Genomic DNA, 16,597 nt, shown 5'->3' on the forward strand with positions numbered 1-16,597 from the left:
GCTCCCTCCTCCTGATCCTCCCCTCCAGCTGCCCCACTCCATCCCAGAGGTGGCTGCACTTCAGTGCTGGGCAAAACAATCCCTATATACTCGGCTTACACAGCCGATTGGGGCTGCTCCTCTGGCCAAGGGGCCCTCCTGGGGGGCTGGGGGTGCTCTGGACCAGCCGGTGATGCAGTGCCGCAGTAAACTCCCCTCTGTCCCGGTCTCTCCCCGCAGTACTCCACGCACCTGAACCTGGCCGAGCACTGCATGCGGCACTTCAAAGGGACGGTGGAGAAGCTGTGCAGCGTGGAGCAGGTGGGTCTGTGGGCAGAGCCTGTCTTGGGGCAGAGTCTGGCTCATGGACTCAGCCCAGAGAAAGGGGTCTCAGAGCCTCAGGCTCGCTGGAGCCAGGGCCAGCCCCCCCATGTAGCACTGCGGGTGCAGAAGGGGGACATGGGGCTCGGGTTACTCCCTGGGGGCCCGTTGCTCACCCCAGGGGGAGCTGACCCCGGGGAGGAGGGGGCCCTGGCACAGGGGGTAGGCGACCTGTGGGTCGTGGGGCCATTGCGTCTCCCATCCTGCTGCGGGGCAGGAGGAAGCGGAGCAGCCTGACCTGGGCCTTGTGTGTGCGCCCCCCTCCCCCCCAGGACCTGGCCATGGGGACGGACGTGGACGGGAAGGTGATCAGGGACCCGATGAAGATCATCCTGCCCGTCCTGCTGGACCCCAGCGTGCAGGCCTACGACAAGATCCGCATCATCCTGCTCTACATCCTCCTGAAGAACGGTAACGCCACAGGCCTGCAGCCCATTGCCCAGGCCAGGGTGCCCTCATGTGGCTCCTCTGGCTGCCCAGTTGCCTGGCCAGGGGGCGCTGTGGAGTTGCCAGGCCTCCCCCTCTGCACTAAGCAGCAGTAAATGGTTTGGGGGGTTGCCGTCCCTCCAGCTCAAGGCCTCGCAGCCTTAAGGACCCAGGCCTCGGCTCCGACACTGTACCTGACTGGCTGCAGATGGGGGAGCCCAGATCGGGGGAGGGGGACTCCCTCTGCACTGCCAGGGGGCGCTAGAGAGACCCCTGCCCCCAGCGCCCGAGAGAACCTCTGGAGGGAGGGAAGAGCATCAAGAACCTAAATTCAGTCATTAACTGCGTGGGGTCTAGTGGGTTAGAGGGGGGCTGGGAGCCAGGACTCCTGGGTTCTACCCCCAGCTCTGGGAGGGGTGGGAAGAGCAGGATCTCAGGGTTTGATCAGGGAACTAGGACTCCTGAGCCACGGACTGAATGTGCCTGGGCTGTGAGTGCGTCCCAGGGGTGCTGGCGCTGACCTGTCTCTCCCCATGCAGGTGTGAGCATGGTGAACCGCGACAAACTGATCCAGTGTGCCAACATCCAGCAGCTGAGCGGCATCATCGAGAACACGGACTTCCTGGACTTCTCCGTCATGCCTGGGGTAAGGGACTGGGGCCAGGGGCCAGCAGCTGTACCCATGGCCGGGGAGCCCAGGCCAACCTGGGGCTGCCCTCCATGGCAGTGACTACTCCCAGCACAGAGGTGGCCTCTGCCCCATACAGTGTGGTGACGCCCTCCCCCTATGAGGGTGACCCCCGAGTTACTCCCCATCTGGGGTGACCTTTTCTGCCCTGCAGAGGACCCTGGGGGTCAGGACCTGAGATCGCTGGGAGCTGGAGCTGGTGACCACTGCATGGGGTGGCCATGCGACTGTTCTCCCATCAGTCGCTCTCCCCTCCTCTCTCTCTCTCAGTGATCCATTCTGTTCTTTTCTCTGCCCCTCCCCTGCCAGCCCGGCTGGAGCGACTCAGGTAGGCTGCGCTCTCCCTGTCTGCCCCCATTCCCATCCCGCATCCCCTCCCTGCTGCCTCTCACCCACTCTCCCTTCCTCCCCCAGAGGGGGCAGCTGCGACCCGAGAGGAAGGTGCGGCCGGAGTCCACCTACCTGCTCTCCCGCTGGACCCCCAGGCTCCAGGACGTCATGGAGGTACCAGGCCTTGGGGGTGGGGGTCACACCTGGCAGGCTGGGCCCAAGAGGGAGGGGCTGGTTTGGGGTCAGCCATGTGTGGAGCCCTGCATATCCGTGCACCATTTCTGCGGATAGTCGATGGGTTGCAGATACAACCGGGTCGGGCTCTACTCCCCAGCAGTGCCTGGCCCGCGGCATCCGGCTCAGGCAGCCTGGGGGGCACAGCGCGCTCGGGGCCGCCGGCCAGCAGCCAGTGGCTGGGCGACAGGTCGGAGTCAGGGCTGCCCGACACCCACTCGCCTTGCCACGCTGAGCAGCACCAGCGTCCCCACCAGCTTCCGGGCAGCACCCCACGGTGATGCAACATGCTCTGCTGCTGCCGTGTACCGGCGCTTGTGACCCCTCAGGAGCATCACATGATGAGAAACCCCTCCCCCCAGCCCCCACCCCCTCCACGCTGCCCCTTCTTGAGACCCCGCCCCCGCGCTACCCATTCTCCTCTAGACCCTGCCCCCTCCACGCTGCCCCTTCCCCCAAGCCCCCACCCCCTCCACGCTGCCCCTTACCCCCAAGCCCCACCCTCGCGCTGCCTCTTCCAAGCAAGACCCCTTCCCCCCCTTGCTGCTACCCATGAGGATGCGGATACAGACGGCTAGTGGATCGCGGGCTGATGCGCATCCACATTTTTGTATCCGTGCAGGGATCTAGCCATGTGAGGGGCTCATCAGAAAGTCCTCTGCTGCTGCCATCCTTAGGGGTCTTAGATCATAGACACGAGTGCAGGCAGTTGTCTTACCCGGTGCTGAGATGCTGCCACCTCTGGGGTGGGGCAGGCGGTTTATACAGGGGTCCCTCACTGGGGCTGAATTCTTCCTGAGGAGCGGCAGGCAGCTGTTAACAGCCGCACAGCAGCACTGCCCGAGAGTCTAGGGCAGGAGGTGATCAGCGTGCGGGGCTGGAAGTGCAGGGGATCCAGGCAGCCCACTGTCATGACAGGCACTGGAATCTGAATGGCCGGCAGGGTCCATGGCCTAACCTCCAGTGAGGAGCAGCTGTTTGACGTTCATCTAAAGGACGAACTCCTGCAGCACAGTACTGGGCACTGACTGACCGGGGAGAGCACCCCCTGCTGAGCCCTCCGCCCGCTCCCTGCAGGACAGCGCCCCCTAGCACCGCGCTGGGGCCAGCACTGACTGCCAGGGGAGAGCACCTCCTACTGGGCCCTCTGCCCGCTCCTGGCAGTACAGCGCCCCCTAGCGCCGCACTGGGGACATAAAGCACCCTCTGGTGACTCACTAGCACCCCCCAGCACCCGCTGGCTTTTCCTTAGAGGTCTCCTATCCAAGCGCTGCCTGGGCCCAAACCTGCTTAGCTTGTGAGAGGTGACATGGTCGCTCCTTCCCCCATTGCTTGCTGGGGGCTGAGCCCCTCATCGCCCTGCCCTGTGGGGCACTCTTCAAGGCGGTGGGGGGCACATTTAGTTGCCTTCAGCCTACTGGCTTGGGGCTCCTCCAGGCCAAGAATTAACCCCCCCACCCGAGAGAGGCTCCCAGTCCCCTACTCCAGCACTGTGATGGTTCCTCCTGTGGGATTTTGGGGCAGGCAGTTGAGGTAGCCTCAATCCTGTGCCTAATCCAACCCCCCACCCCCACCCCCCGCGCTAGCCGCAGCTCGACAGGCCTTAAGCCTCCCGGTACAAGTCAACGCAGCGGATTAATGTAAAAGCCCCTATTATGTGGTATTAGGATGTATCATAGCCTGGGCCCGCTGCATGGCTGGGACACACCTCATGGGGCAAGAGGCAGGGCCTGGATCTGCCCGCAGCAGGGAAGGGGCACTGAGGGCAGCCCCCTGCCTCCCTCCTCCCCCAAGTGAGGGGCCCTGGATCTGGCTTCAGGAGGTCTCTGCCCTCCCCATAACGGTGGATGGGTGGGGAGTTCACAGCAGGGCACTGAGCAGCTGAAGGGGAGGTGGGGAGATGGGGGGGCATCACGGAAGGAGTCAACGTGCTTTTTGCTGGCTTCCCATGCCCCCAGAAAGGGGGCCCCAGGCTGCTCCCCCAGGGACTGTCAATCATTCAGGGAGGAGCCGTCCCAGCCCCTCCCCCCAATGGGGCCTGGCTTGGCCACCAGGTCCAAGGTTCCTGCTGCTTGGCCCCTGCTGACCTGTCCTCTTCCCCCCTCCCCCCGCCAGGACATCATTGAGAAGAAATTGGACAACAAACTGTGGCCCTTCATATCAGACCCGGTCCCCACCACCAGCTCCCAGGCTGCTGTCCCCTTCATATCAGACCCGGTCCCTTCCACCAGCTCCCAGGCTGCTGTCCCCTTCATATCAGACCCGGTCCCCTCCACCAGCTCCCAGGCTGCTGTCCCCTTCATGTCAGACCCGGTCCCCACCACCAGCTCCCAGGCTGCTGTCCCCTTCATGTCAGACCCGGTCCCCACCACCAGCTCCCAGGCTGCTGTCAGGTAAGGCTGAGCCTGGCTGGGCTGTGGGGGTAGAGCCCTGACACCCCCCCACCCCCCGGGTGTAGGAGCCTCTGTGCCTGGGAGTGCATGGCCAGGACCCTGCCCTCTACGGGGGAGGGGGTGTCCAAGAGCCTGGAGCCCTGGACCCCTCTCACCATGTCCCCCACACCCCAGCAGTCCCTCAACACACCAGGGCCCAGGATGGAGGAGAGGGACTGGCTGAGCTTTAGACAGCACCCCCAGCCCAGGGCAGGTGCCTCCCTCCCCTACTCCCTCTTGCCTCCTTTGGGACTCCTGTCCCACTGCCTTGGGCAGGGCCTGCCCCCCATCCCCCTCCAGGCCCTGCCCTTCCAGCTGGCCTTACCTCAGCCAGCCCCTGGTATCCACACTGCCCCTCTCTCCTCCCAGTCCCCACTTCGGCCAGTGCCCATCCCTCCACCTGGCCTTCCCTCAGCGAGCCCCTGGTATCCACACAGTCCCTTTACCCCCCAGCCCCCACTTTGGGCAGTGCCCACCCCTCCGCCTGGCATTCCCTCAGCGAGCCCCTGGTATCCACACAGTCCCTTTACTCCCCAGCCCCCACTTCGGGCAGTGCCCACCTCTCTGCCTGGCATTCCCTCAGCGAGCCCCTGGTATCCACACAGTCCCTTTACTCCCCAGCCCCCACTTTGGGCAGTGCCCACCCCTCCGCCTGGCCTTCCCTCAGCGAGCCCCTGGTATCCACACAGTCCCTTTACTCCCCAGCTCCCACTTTGGGCAGTGCCCACCCCTCCGCCTGGCATTCCCTCAGCGAGCCCCTGGTATCCACACAGCCCTTCTCCCCCCAGCCCCCACTTCGGGCAGTGCCCACCTCTCTGCCTGGCCTTACCTCAGCCAGCCCCTGGTATCCACACTGCTCCTCTCTCCCCCAGCACCCGCTTTGGGCATTGGCACAAGGGCAAGCCAGCAGCCGAGTACCGGACGGGCCCGCGCCTCATCATCTACGTGCTGGGTGGGGTGACCATGTCTGAGATGCGCTGCGCCTACGAAGTGACCCGGGCCACCGAGGGCGAGTGGGAGGTGGTGATCGGTGAGTGGGGCGAGTCCTGGGGGGAGAGGCGGCTGGAATGCCCAGGTCAGGGACAGTCGGGACCCCCTGGGAGGGGGAGACCCTAGAACTGCCTGCCTAGCACCCACAGGGCGCCCCTGCCACCCTCTGTCCTCCCGCACCCGGGGGCCTGGGAACAGATGTGCTTGCCCCACCTGCCTCAGCCACGCATGGCCTGTATCTAGACACCTGATCTCCTAGTCCCTGGCTCCCCAGGCCTCTCCTTGCCCAGGGACCATGTGTGGGGGTCCAGTCAGACACCCCCAGTAACACCCATAGGGATATGGCTCACCCCCTGCACACACCCCTCTAAGACCCAAGGGTGAGGAACGCTGTCAGCGAGTGGATTCTTGCCTGGCCATGCAGGGTACAGCGGCACTAGGGGTGCGGTACCAGGCCATGGGGGGCAGGAGACAGCCCCTCCCCCCTGCACTAGAGCAGGGTCCAGCTGCAAGGATGGGGGAGATGGTGATGCCAGCCTCATGCCCGCCCCACTGTGCCCACTGCTGCCAACCACCTCTCTCCCCTCCAGGTTCCAGTCACATCCTGACCCCCAAGAGCTTCCTGGATGACGTCCAAACCCTCAACCGGAAGGCCCCTGAGGAGGTCTAGAAGCAGCCCCCTCCCCGCAGAGACTCTGCCCCCCACAGCTCGCTGCCCCCAGAGCCACCTGCTCTTTGCAATAAAGCACCTTCCCCCCTACTCTTGGCAGCGCTGTCAGTTCTTGGGGAGGGACGGGAGAGGGGACGGGACCCCCAGGCTGCTTGGCTGTTGGGGCAGGGGGCAGGCCAGGCTCCCGTCTAGGGTTGTGGCCCTCTGTGCCCCATGGCCACCGCCCCACTGATGCGATAGGGGAAGAGTCAGACGCCGTTATGTACAGCCTCAGCCATTCCTAACTCCCCTCCCTGGGACCCAAGGCACAGCCCCTCCCCCTCCTGTCACCCCTCTGCCAGCGATGGGGGGCGCACAGAGGCTGCTACCAGCAACTGGCTTTGGGGGGGATGTGATCCAGCCACTGAGCCCCAGGCTGTGTCTGTCCAGTCTGCAAAGGGTTAAAGAGAACCCCCCTTCTGCCCCCATCTCATCCCCCTTTACCGCCTTGGGGTGCTGGCCCAGCCCTGGCTCCCTGCACCCCTCCCAGCACAGCCTGGCACCCTGGCCTCTCGGTGGGAACCTCGGCTCCAGAAGGGGGGAGGGGTCCTAGGAGGAGTTGCAGTCAGGTGCCCAAGTAAGTGGGAGTGGAGCCAGGGCTGCACAGGAGGCGTGTCCAGGGTTGGGCAGCAGCAGCAGGGCAGAGCCAGGCTGCATCTAGGACCGCGCAGGACGGGCTTGCTGCCCCGATGGGCCTGGATCAAATGCCCCTGCCCAGTGGCAAACACCTCCCCAGTGCCTTTCCCTGGGTATCAGAGCCACCCCCTGGGCACCTGGAGCCCCAGCTCCAGCTGAGGCAGCCAGCTCCAGCCCCCGTGGGGCTGACCAAGCCCTGAGCCAAGCCTCACCCCCTGCATCCCACGGGCCCTAGAGGTCCCCTCCCTCTTGCCCGCCAGCCGGGCTGTGCTGGGGCAAGCGCTGGCAGGAGTGACCCCAGGTAAAGCAGTGACCTCATTTACCAGGAGTGACCTCCCAGGGTGGTAAAGAGGACTCTGTGTGTGTGTCTGTGTCTGTGTCTGTGTTTTCTCTGCTCTGAGCCTCCCACCCCATTATCACACAGTCAGTGCTGGCCCTGCCCCTGCCCCTGCTCCTGCCCTACTGGGCTTGTTCCTGGGCCAGGAAAGTGCGATGCCAAAGGCTGGCCGAGGCCTTTGCTGCTGTTCACAGGCGGGGGAGGGGAAGGGAGGGGACGGGGCGGGGTGTAAGGCTGAGGGCCCATGGTGCCAGGGAGCGGGATCTCCCCAGCTCCCCCTCTGGCCCTGCTCCAGGTCCCTGGCTCCGAGTCACCCGGCCAGCCCTGCCCCCTCCCAACCTTCTGCCTCCAGGAGGAGGGTGGGGCAGTAGCTGGAGTGTTGGACCAGGGCCTGGGGGCAGCTCTGCTCTGGCCTGTGGACGCCCCCTGCTGGTACACTGCTGGCTCACCCAGCCGTGCCCCAGAACCTACACAGTTCCCGCTGCCCCGACTCACTTGTTCTGCCCCCTGGTCCGTGTGCCAGAGGGACCAGCAGGGAGCCCCAGGAGTCCCCCGAAGCAGCTATAGGGTCCCCATCAAGTGTGGGGTTGGGGCAGGCACTGAGCGAGCACCAGGGCCCAGCCCCCAGGCTGGCCCCCACAGGGAGTCATACCCACCCAGCCCCTGCCCCTCCCATAATCAGCGCTGGAACCCAGCCCCCTGCGTCCCAGCTCCCGCTCTAAGCACTAGCCCCCGCTTCCCGCTCAGATCTGGGACAGAACACCTGCCTCCTTGCTCCCCCTCTAGGGCCTGGCCTTTGCCCCAACCCCCACCTCCTCCATGCTCTTGTGCCTAGAGCTGCCCAGGGTCCCGCTACCCCGGCTGCTGCTGGCCCCCAGCCCTTGGGGCCCCGTTCCTGCGCTGGCACCTGCATTGTGTAAGCAGCTGCTGTAGGCTCCTCCCGCCAGCCAGGCCAGGCCTCCCCTCTGGCACCCTCTAGCCTGTGCCAGCAGCTGGGGGTGCAGTGACAGTGTCCCCAAACCCCTCCCCCCCCGGAGGGTGAAAGGAGACAAGGAGGGGCTGTGAGAGCCCCATTCTCCTACCCTTCCCGCAGCCTGCTCGCCGGCTCAGCTCGGAGACTTGCCCTGCCTCTGTAGTCACTGGGCATGGGGGTTAGCGCCATCAGCAACCCCACCCCACCCCCCCACCAGCTGGAGACAGTGAGAGACCAGTGCCAGGTCAAGGACCTGCCCCAGGTCCTGGAGGGGTATGGGGGATCAGGGCCCAGACCAGAGGTGACCGTGGCGGGGGATCAGACCCATGACTCATGAGGGTTTCGGGTTGTCTAACTTCTCCTCTCAACCTGTGCTCAGGCCATGGCCCCTCCTGCCCTCTCCCAGCCCATCCCCTGCTCCCTTGGTGCCCCAGGGGCACATAGTCGTGCACCCCACAAGGTGGGAGGGAGGCTTCAGGCCTGTGAGCTGTGCTATGCTGTGACGAAGTGGGGAGTTTTCTTGTTTTCTGTGGAGTTTCAATGGTTTGCATGCGAAGGGGGTGGGACTCAGTTTCCCTGGGTGTTACTGGTTTAACAAGGTGAGGGGAGAGGGAGTTTGTTGTTGCAGAGGACCGGAGAGAGAACTTGGGGCCCCAGCTGATGGCCTGGAGGATGGATACCCCAGCGACCGGTGACCTGGTGACCCAGAGGACCAGCTTAGGAGCTGCAGCCGGTTCTGGCCGGTGGACGGACAATGGGCTGCAGAGTGAGGACCCAGTGACCTAACCAGCCGGTTCCAGCCAGAGGGGGCCAGAGGACAGAGGAGAGGAGGCCCAAGCGACTCTGTTTACATGGAGAGAAGACAATGGACAGAGGCGGGGCTTGGGAGAGGTGATATCAGATGCCCAGAATCTGTCACTCCAGTCTAGAGATCAAGGTTGTATTATTCCCTCTGGGGAGTGGAGGCCCTGGGGGTCCAGAGCGAGTGGACTCCCTGAGGGGGCCCACGGCGAGAAACAGGTGTGCTAAGGCTCCGAGAGGTGCGGCTCTAGGAGGTGGAGGGGCTTAACCCCCAAGAGAGAGTGGACCCCCGAGAAGGGCTGTCACACTGAAAGGGGTTCCCCCCACGGACCGCATGGGGCCAAGAATGGGCCCGACCTGTGAGTCCGTGACAGGCTCCCCGGGCTGGAGGCTGCAGGGAGGAGCCCCAGAGAAGCAGCTGCCTGTATCAGCCGCCAGTGCAGTCTTCCTGCAACCGGGCGTGGGGAGGGGAAGAGGCCATGTGGTTCTGCCCAGCTCCAGATGTCTGCACGCAAGCCAGGGCCCCATATCAGGCAGGACAGGGACAGAGGAACTCCGTGGCCCAGTCCGTCTCCCCTCTGCTGGCTCTGGCCTCGAGGCCCCAGGCCCCCACCGGCATTGATCAGTGGGGGGCTGAGGTTTGAGGTCTAGGTCTGGGAATGCAGCTTAAGGGACCTGCCCCCAGGACATGAAGGGGGAACTGCACTGGGGGGCGGGAGGTGGGGGGAACAGTTGAGGGGCTGTGGGAAGAGGTGCTCAAGCTCTGCGCAGGTGTCACTGAGCCACCCACAAAGTCACCTGGCGCCAGGCACAGGGGGCCCTAAATACAGACATGGCCCAGCCAGGGGTCAGCATCCCCCCTTTGGAGACACAGGGAAGCGGGGCGGGGAGGGGAGATGGACAGTGCAGGACCCAGTGGGTGCGGGCTGTGCACCGGCCAAGGGAGGGGAGTGAAGGGGCGGGGATAGACAACAGAGGGGCAGGGAAATGCTTCCCCAAACAGCGCCCACATCTGCAGATGTCTCAGTCAGACCCAGCACCCCTTGGGGGGATGAGGCCACTCCAGCCTTCCCCCTCCCCCCAAAGTCCTTCCTTCTACAGAGAGTTGGAGACGGAAGGTGCCTGTCTTGTGCCCTTCCCTCGGGCAGCCGCCCCATCATCCCAGACTCCTCAGTCAGACTGAGGCTGGGGTGATCCAGGGTGGGGAGGCAGTGACTGGACCCCCTGGCAACCGCATTAGGGAGATGGCAGAGTCCACTCACCACCTGAACTAAAAGGGCAGGGCACAGAGAGGGGCAGGGGCTGACCCCGGGTTGTGCAGCGAGATAGTGGTAGAAAATCCAAGAGTCCTGGCTCCCAGCACCCCTTGCTCTTTAACCTGTAGACTCCACTCCCCACCCAGAGCTGGAGATAGAACCCAGGAGTTCTGACTCCAGGGCTGCACCATCTCCCCTGCCCTCCCCACACACCCTTGTCCTGCTGCCAGGAGCTCCCTCCCTGCTGTGGGTGGAGGGGTGGGGTGGGGCGCCAAGTGGACAGCCCCCTCCCCACCCCCTAGCCTCCATGACCAGGTCACCTGGGCCATGTCTGTATAGCGCCACGGGCCATAACTATGGTTCCTCTGCTCCCCCTTTCTGCTTCCCCAACGCAAGGTCATGTGGGCGGTTGTGGGGCCTTAGAGGGCCTGGTCTGCACTGAGCTTCCTCAGTGCCCCCTGGACGCCAGGGCTTCCCCCAGGAGAGGGAGCTTCCCCTGCAGAGTCCATGCTGACCGTATGTTGTGACCTTGCTCCCCGCAGGCACTGAGTCTGGGCTGGGCTCTGCTAGGGTTACCATATCTATTAAATAAAAAAAGAGTACCCTCCACGGGCCCTGGCCCCGCCCATTTCCCCACCCCCGCCCCAACTCCGCCCCTTCGCCGCCCTAACTCCGCCCCCTCCCCCCTCCCACTCCCAGCCACGGGGAAAGGGCTGCCCCAGTGCTACCGGCTTCACGGTTTTCCGGGCAGCCCCCAGACTCTGCGCCCCCAGCCAGCGCTTCCGCAGCGCAGCTGGAGCCCGGGAGGGGAAGCGCCCAGCCAGGGGCGCAGGGTCTGGAGGCTGCCTGGCAAACCGTGAAGCCGGTAGCGCTTGGGCTTCGGGCAGCCCCCTTGCCTCTGGACCCTGTGCCCCCAGCCGGGCACTTCCCCTCCCGGGCTCCGGCGGCGCAGGGTCCGGAGGCATGGGGGCTGCCCAAAGCCCGTAGCGCTCGGCTCTTAAACAGAGCCGAAGAGTCGGGGAGGAGCAGAGCCGCCACGGCTGGAGGCTCTGCTCCTCCCCTGACTCTTCGGCTCTGTTTAAGAGCCGAGCTGCCCCAGCGCTACTGGCTTCGGGCAGCCCCCATGCCTCCGGACCCTGCGCCGCCAGAGCCCGGGAGGGGAAGTGCCCGGCTGGCGGCTGGGGTCCGGAGGCAAGGGGGCTGCCTGAAGCCCATAGCGCTCGGGCAGCTCGGCTCTTAAACAGAGCCGAAGAGTCAGGGGAGGAGCAGAGCCGCCATTTTCCCGGACATGTTCGGCTTTTTGGCAATTCCCCCCGGACGGGGGTTTGAGTGCCGAAAAGCCGGACATGTCCGGGAAAAAGAGGAGGTATGGTAACCCTAGGTGAAAGAGATCATTTGGGGCTCTTTGCCCCTCTCTTTTTTAGTCCAGGGAACCTTTGCAATGGATCCTTCTGAAGGTTACAGCTCAACATTTAGTCAAGCTGTGAGGAAGGTGACACTGAGCCTGGTGGCGAAGGAAGGGCCACAGATCATTGGTGTGCGGCTGCTTCTGCTTCCACAGCCCGTCAGTGTGCTTCCTCTTGCTGTTGCTTTTCTGCCTCCCTCTCCTGGGCTCCTGCTTCCCAGTTTTGGTGTTCACACTCTTTGGCTTCCTGCTCAGCCAGACAGTTCTGGCGTTCATGCTTCTGTCCTAATTTGTCACTCTCCAATTTGGCGCTCCTGGTTTTGCTTTACTTTTGTTCTGTTTCCTTTACCCAAAATAAACAAACAGAAAATAATAAAATTGTAACCTTTCCTTGGGCTGTTCTCAGTCCCTCCACTTGAGAATCACGTAAGTGGTTCTCAACCAGGGGTACGTGTACACTGGAGGTACGCCGAGGTCTTCCAAGGGGTACATCAACTCCTCTAGATATTTGCCTAGTTTTACAACAGGCTACATAAAAAGCACTAGTGAAGTCAGTACAAACTAAAATTTCATACAATGACTTGTTTATACTGCTCTATATATCATACACTGACATGTAAGTACAATATTTTTATTCCAATTGATTTATTTTATAATTATATGGCAAAAATTAGACAGTCAGCAATTTTTCAATAATAGTGTGGCTGTGACACTTTTGTATTTTTATGTCTGATTTTGTAAGCAAGTAGTTTTTAAGTGAGGTGAAACTTGGGGTACACAAGACAAATCAGACTCCTGAAAGGGGTCCAGTAGTCTGGAAAGGTTGAGAGCCACTGACTTAAACTATTACCCCAGTGCTTGAGCTATAAATCTCAGTTCAAATAGCAAGCAGTATGTAAATCCTGCATGACTACACCACTGTCCCACAAAAATTCTTCGTCTGCCCTCTCTGTAGCACTTTTCCATGTAACTTGAATGTAGCATTCATATTCAAAATAATGTTTCAAGTATTGATTAGTTCAATAGAAATCATCAAAATTATTGCGTAAACCGTAGCATGTATTAAAGCAAAGGTGTCATGATAGCTTCAAAGCTGTCGGGATAACATATGAGAGTGAGAACCATTTTGTATATTTCCACAAACATGGTCAAACTGAGCGCTGGCATTTCTATGATGGAGTTTGGGGAATGTAAAAGGAAAGGAGGTGTAGGTATTCTAGCCATATGATAGAGTTTTCCAAACTCTATTAACGCATACCAAGCCACATTGCTGCTGTACGAGTCTCCCTAAACCACTCAGGATGCTAGCTGGTTTAACTTAGTGTAGTATATAGGACTAGGATAGTATTTCTTTAAGTAGTTTGTGAGCACTCTACTGCTTCGAGACAGACTCGAATTTGAAGAAGGACTCCAAGATCCGACCCCATAGTGATAGGATTAGGGCTAGAAGACAAAGAGTTTGTCAGCACTGTAGTGCTATTCACTATTGTCTATATTTTAGAAGCCATCAGAAATCACTGAGAACCGCAGGATAGGTTAAACTAGACCTTGGATGTTGGCACATAGTTAATAAACATGGTTATTTGGGAGCCAGCTATGCCCGAGCAGTGTCTTCATATGAATTTTGCTGCATAACATGCAAAACACACAACTTTAATAATGTGTTTTATTATTTTTATTAACACAATGAAACAAATGTAGGTAAATGTTGATATTTTCCTGTTCTTAATTCACCAAACAACAAACTCCTTCATTTGTAACTAGTGTATAATGTCCCCAGACGGGGTGTACCAAACCCGCCGAGGCCCTGTGCTGGAGGCCTTGTGGCCCTGCCACTCCCTGCCCCAGAAAAGGGCAGCAGAGAGGGTCCTTCAAGCTGCCTAGAGTGGCTGTGTGGAACACAGCCAATCAGAAAGGGGATGAAAGGAGCAGCCAATCAGGGCCCAGCAGCATAGTATAACCATAGGCGTGCACAGCACATTTCGTTAGGGGGTGCACCCAGGGAGTCCCGCGCCCATTCTGCCCCCATCCACAGCCCCCTGACTGACCTCTCAGAACCTCCAACCCCCCCCTGCTCCTTGTCCCCTGACTACCTCCTCCTGGGACCCCTGCCCCAACTGCCCCCCAGGACCTCACCCCCTATCTACGCCTCCCTGCTCCTAGTCCCCTGACTGCCCCCTAGGACCCTACCCCTTACCTGTCCCCTTACTGCCCTGACCCTTATCCACACCCCTGCCCCCAGACAGGCCTCCGGGACTCCCACGCCGCTCCCTGCCCCCTGACAGGCCCCCGCCAGAACTCCTGACTCATCCAACCCCCCCCCAGTTCCTTGTCCCCTGACCACCCCCTCCAGAGACCCCCCCACCCTAACTGCCCCCCCAAGACCCTCCTTGCTCCCCGTCTCCTGACTGCCCTGACCCCTATCCATCCCCCACCCGTGACAGACCCCGGGACTCCCATGCCCCATCCAACCCCCTCTGCTCCCTGACTGCCCCCTCCAGAGACCCCCCCACTCCTAACCACCCCCCTGGGATCCCACCCCCTATCCAACCCACCCTGCTCCCTGTCCCTTGACTGCCCCCACCCCTTATCCAACCAGGGCTGGCTCCAGGTTTTCTGCTGTCCCAAGCGGCAAAAAAAAAAAAAGCCGCAGCAGCGCAATCGTGCCGCTCCACTCTTCAGCGGCAATTCGGCGGCAGGTGCTTCGCTCCGAGAGGGACTTGCTGCCGAATTGCCGCTGAAGACCCAGACGTGCCACCCCAATAGCAGCCGGAGTGCCGCCCTTTAGTATCCTCCCCACACCTGCCTAAGGATCTGGGATGCAGTGGGGGTGTGGGAGGGGGTCTGGGGTGCAGGCTCTGGGATGGAGTTTGGGTGCTGGGTGCAGGCTCCGGGCTGGGGCAGGGGGTCAGTGTGCAGGAGGGGGTGAGGGCTGCAGGCTCTGGGAGGAAGTTTGAAAGTGGGAGGGGGTGCAGGCTCTGGGAGGGAGTTTGGGGGCAAGAGGGGGTGTGTGGGAAGGGGGAGGGGGTGCAGGCTCTGGGAGGAAGTTTGGGGATAGGAGGGGGTGCAGGGGTGAGGGCTGTGGGGCTGAGGATGAGGGGTTCATGATGCAGGAGGGGGCTCAGGGCTGGGGCAGGGGATTAGGGTGGATGAGGGCTGGGGCTGGGGATGAGGGATTTGGGGCATTGGAGAGGCTCAGGGTAAGGGCAGCCTGCCCTGCCATTGGGGTAGGGGGCACTAGGACCCTGGGGCAGCAGACAGCAGTTGAGCAGGAATGTGCTACACCAGCAGCACAAGCAGGCACCGGAGAGGTGCTTTCTTTCAGGCAGAGACGCCCTGGGGTGAGGGTGGGGGGGAGGCAGGCGAGACCCACGGGGGGGGGGGGTGGCAGGCGGGGGCCGGCCCAGGAAGGCAGGGGAGGCGTCGGCGGCTTGCTGCTGACGGGAGAGTGGAGCCATTTGCCCACCCGTGCATTAGGGTGTGCCCATGCACACCCCGTGCGCACGCCTATGAGTATAAGCTGAGCTGCAGGGTCATTCTGAAATCAGTTCCTTACTAGAGTTGGGGGAGTGCTGTGGGAGCTATCGGACCTCAGACAGAGCCGTGCTGGTGGAAAGAAGGAGCTCTGGGCTGGTTGCTGCTGAGGAAGGGATGGCGATACTGGGAAGTGGCCCTGGGAATTAGAGCAGTGGTGTGGTGTAGATAAAGGGGCACGACGGACACTGCTATCTGCAGGGGTAGTGAGCAGACCATGGTCTTCCTCACCTGCCATTAGCCACTGGGGGAAGTGGCCTGGATTTTGAGATACCCCAGAAGGGGAACTGAACTCTTTAGTGGCCAAGTAGGAGAGCTGGGGCCTGAAACGCCCTCTGAGGACATTGCCTCCAGGGGGAAGCCCTGGAGTAAGGCCTGCTGTCAGAGCTGGAACCACTACTAGACTATGGGACTGATTAAGGATAAGGACCTAAGCCCAAGAAGGAGCTTTAGGGAGAGGAAGTGCAGGCACTGCACGCACTCAACCAGGGGTACTCATGAGACATGAGTGCACCCCTCTACACTGAGTGAAAAAGTTCTTGCTGGATTTGAAACCCACGGACTATTGCTTGTTGTTGATTTGTACGTACATATTGTGTTTTAAGGGACAAAGTAAACCCAAAATAAAAATGGGGTAACACATCTGTCAGGCCAGAAATCAAGGTTCGGCTCCGGGAGTGGCATAGCCTTCTCTCTCCATAACGCAAGAAGGGTTACATGGGGTGGCAATTTGTCACCTCCCACCTGGCTGCTCTGTATTGGAGTATTGCATTAACAGGCAGTTAATAGTCCTTTGGCTTTGCAGCACAGGCCGGCCCGGGGCGCTGGTGACCTTGCTGGAGACGGGTTGTTCCCCTGAGATATTTGTAACTAGAGGTGATTTCCATAGGAGCGAGGCCGGGCTCCTGCTGGTGCCAGGCTGGATGGTCGGGGGGGCAGGTGTCAGGAGTGGGGCAGGGCCTGAGTGAAGCCAGCCCCATGGTTAGAGGCAGGGAGCCCTTCACCAGCATTGCTTCGTGCAGCCGCTCGGCGTCCCCGCGCTGCACAGAGCCCCGGCCGCCGGCGGGAGAGGCCCCTGGTAAACAGCCGAGGCCAGGCTGGAGCCGAGCGGGGTGGAGGACGCGGGCTGCAGACGGAGCTCGGTAAAGCCGGGTCCTTCGGCGGCGGGGCGGGCATTTGATGTCCTTGGCGCAGCAGCAGGGGCCTCTGTGCGGGGTTGGGCTGAGCGCGGGAGTGGTCGGGCGGTCGAGCCCCCGCGGCGCGGTGACGGGCAGAGGGGACAGAAGCGGGGTGGGGCTCCGCAGCACAGCGGCCCCGAGCCTGCTCCAGGGCCACTCTGGGCACGCTGCAGCCAGCCTGGTCCGCTCCCCTGGCCCCAGCTGGCTCAGTGTGTGGGGCGGACAGCAGCCCTCCATCAGCCAGGCCGCTACATGGGGGGGTGCAGAGCTGCAGCCCGCGGATCTGCCCTGCCCCCCAGCCAGCTCCG

General features: G+C 61.8%; 1 protein-coding gene across 1 annotated transcript; it reads left to right on the top strand.

Annotated features, from left to right (window-relative positions):
• Positions 1–178: 178 nt before the first annotated feature.
• On the top strand, positions 179–6,220 carry LOC135977147 (syntaxin-binding protein 2-like). The gene is made up of 7 exons (XM_065576422.1): positions 179–300; positions 633–771; positions 1,326–1,432; positions 1,889–1,978; positions 4,154–4,431; positions 5,343–5,500; positions 6,051–6,220. The coding sequence occupies exons 1-7, from the start codon at positions 253–255 to the stop codon at positions 6,128–6,130; spliced, it is 900 nt and encodes a 299-aa protein (XP_065432494.1). The 5' UTR covers positions 179–252; the 3' UTR covers positions 6,131–6,220.
• Positions 6,221–16,597: the final 10,377 nt, after the last annotated feature.

This window comes from Chrysemys picta, chromosome 22, assembly GCF_011386835.1.
Source record: "Chrysemys picta bellii isolate R12L10 chromosome 22, ASM1138683v2, whole genome shotgun sequence".
In the NCBI taxonomy this organism is placed as follows: Eukaryota; Metazoa; Chordata; order Testudines; family Emydidae; genus Chrysemys; species Chrysemys picta.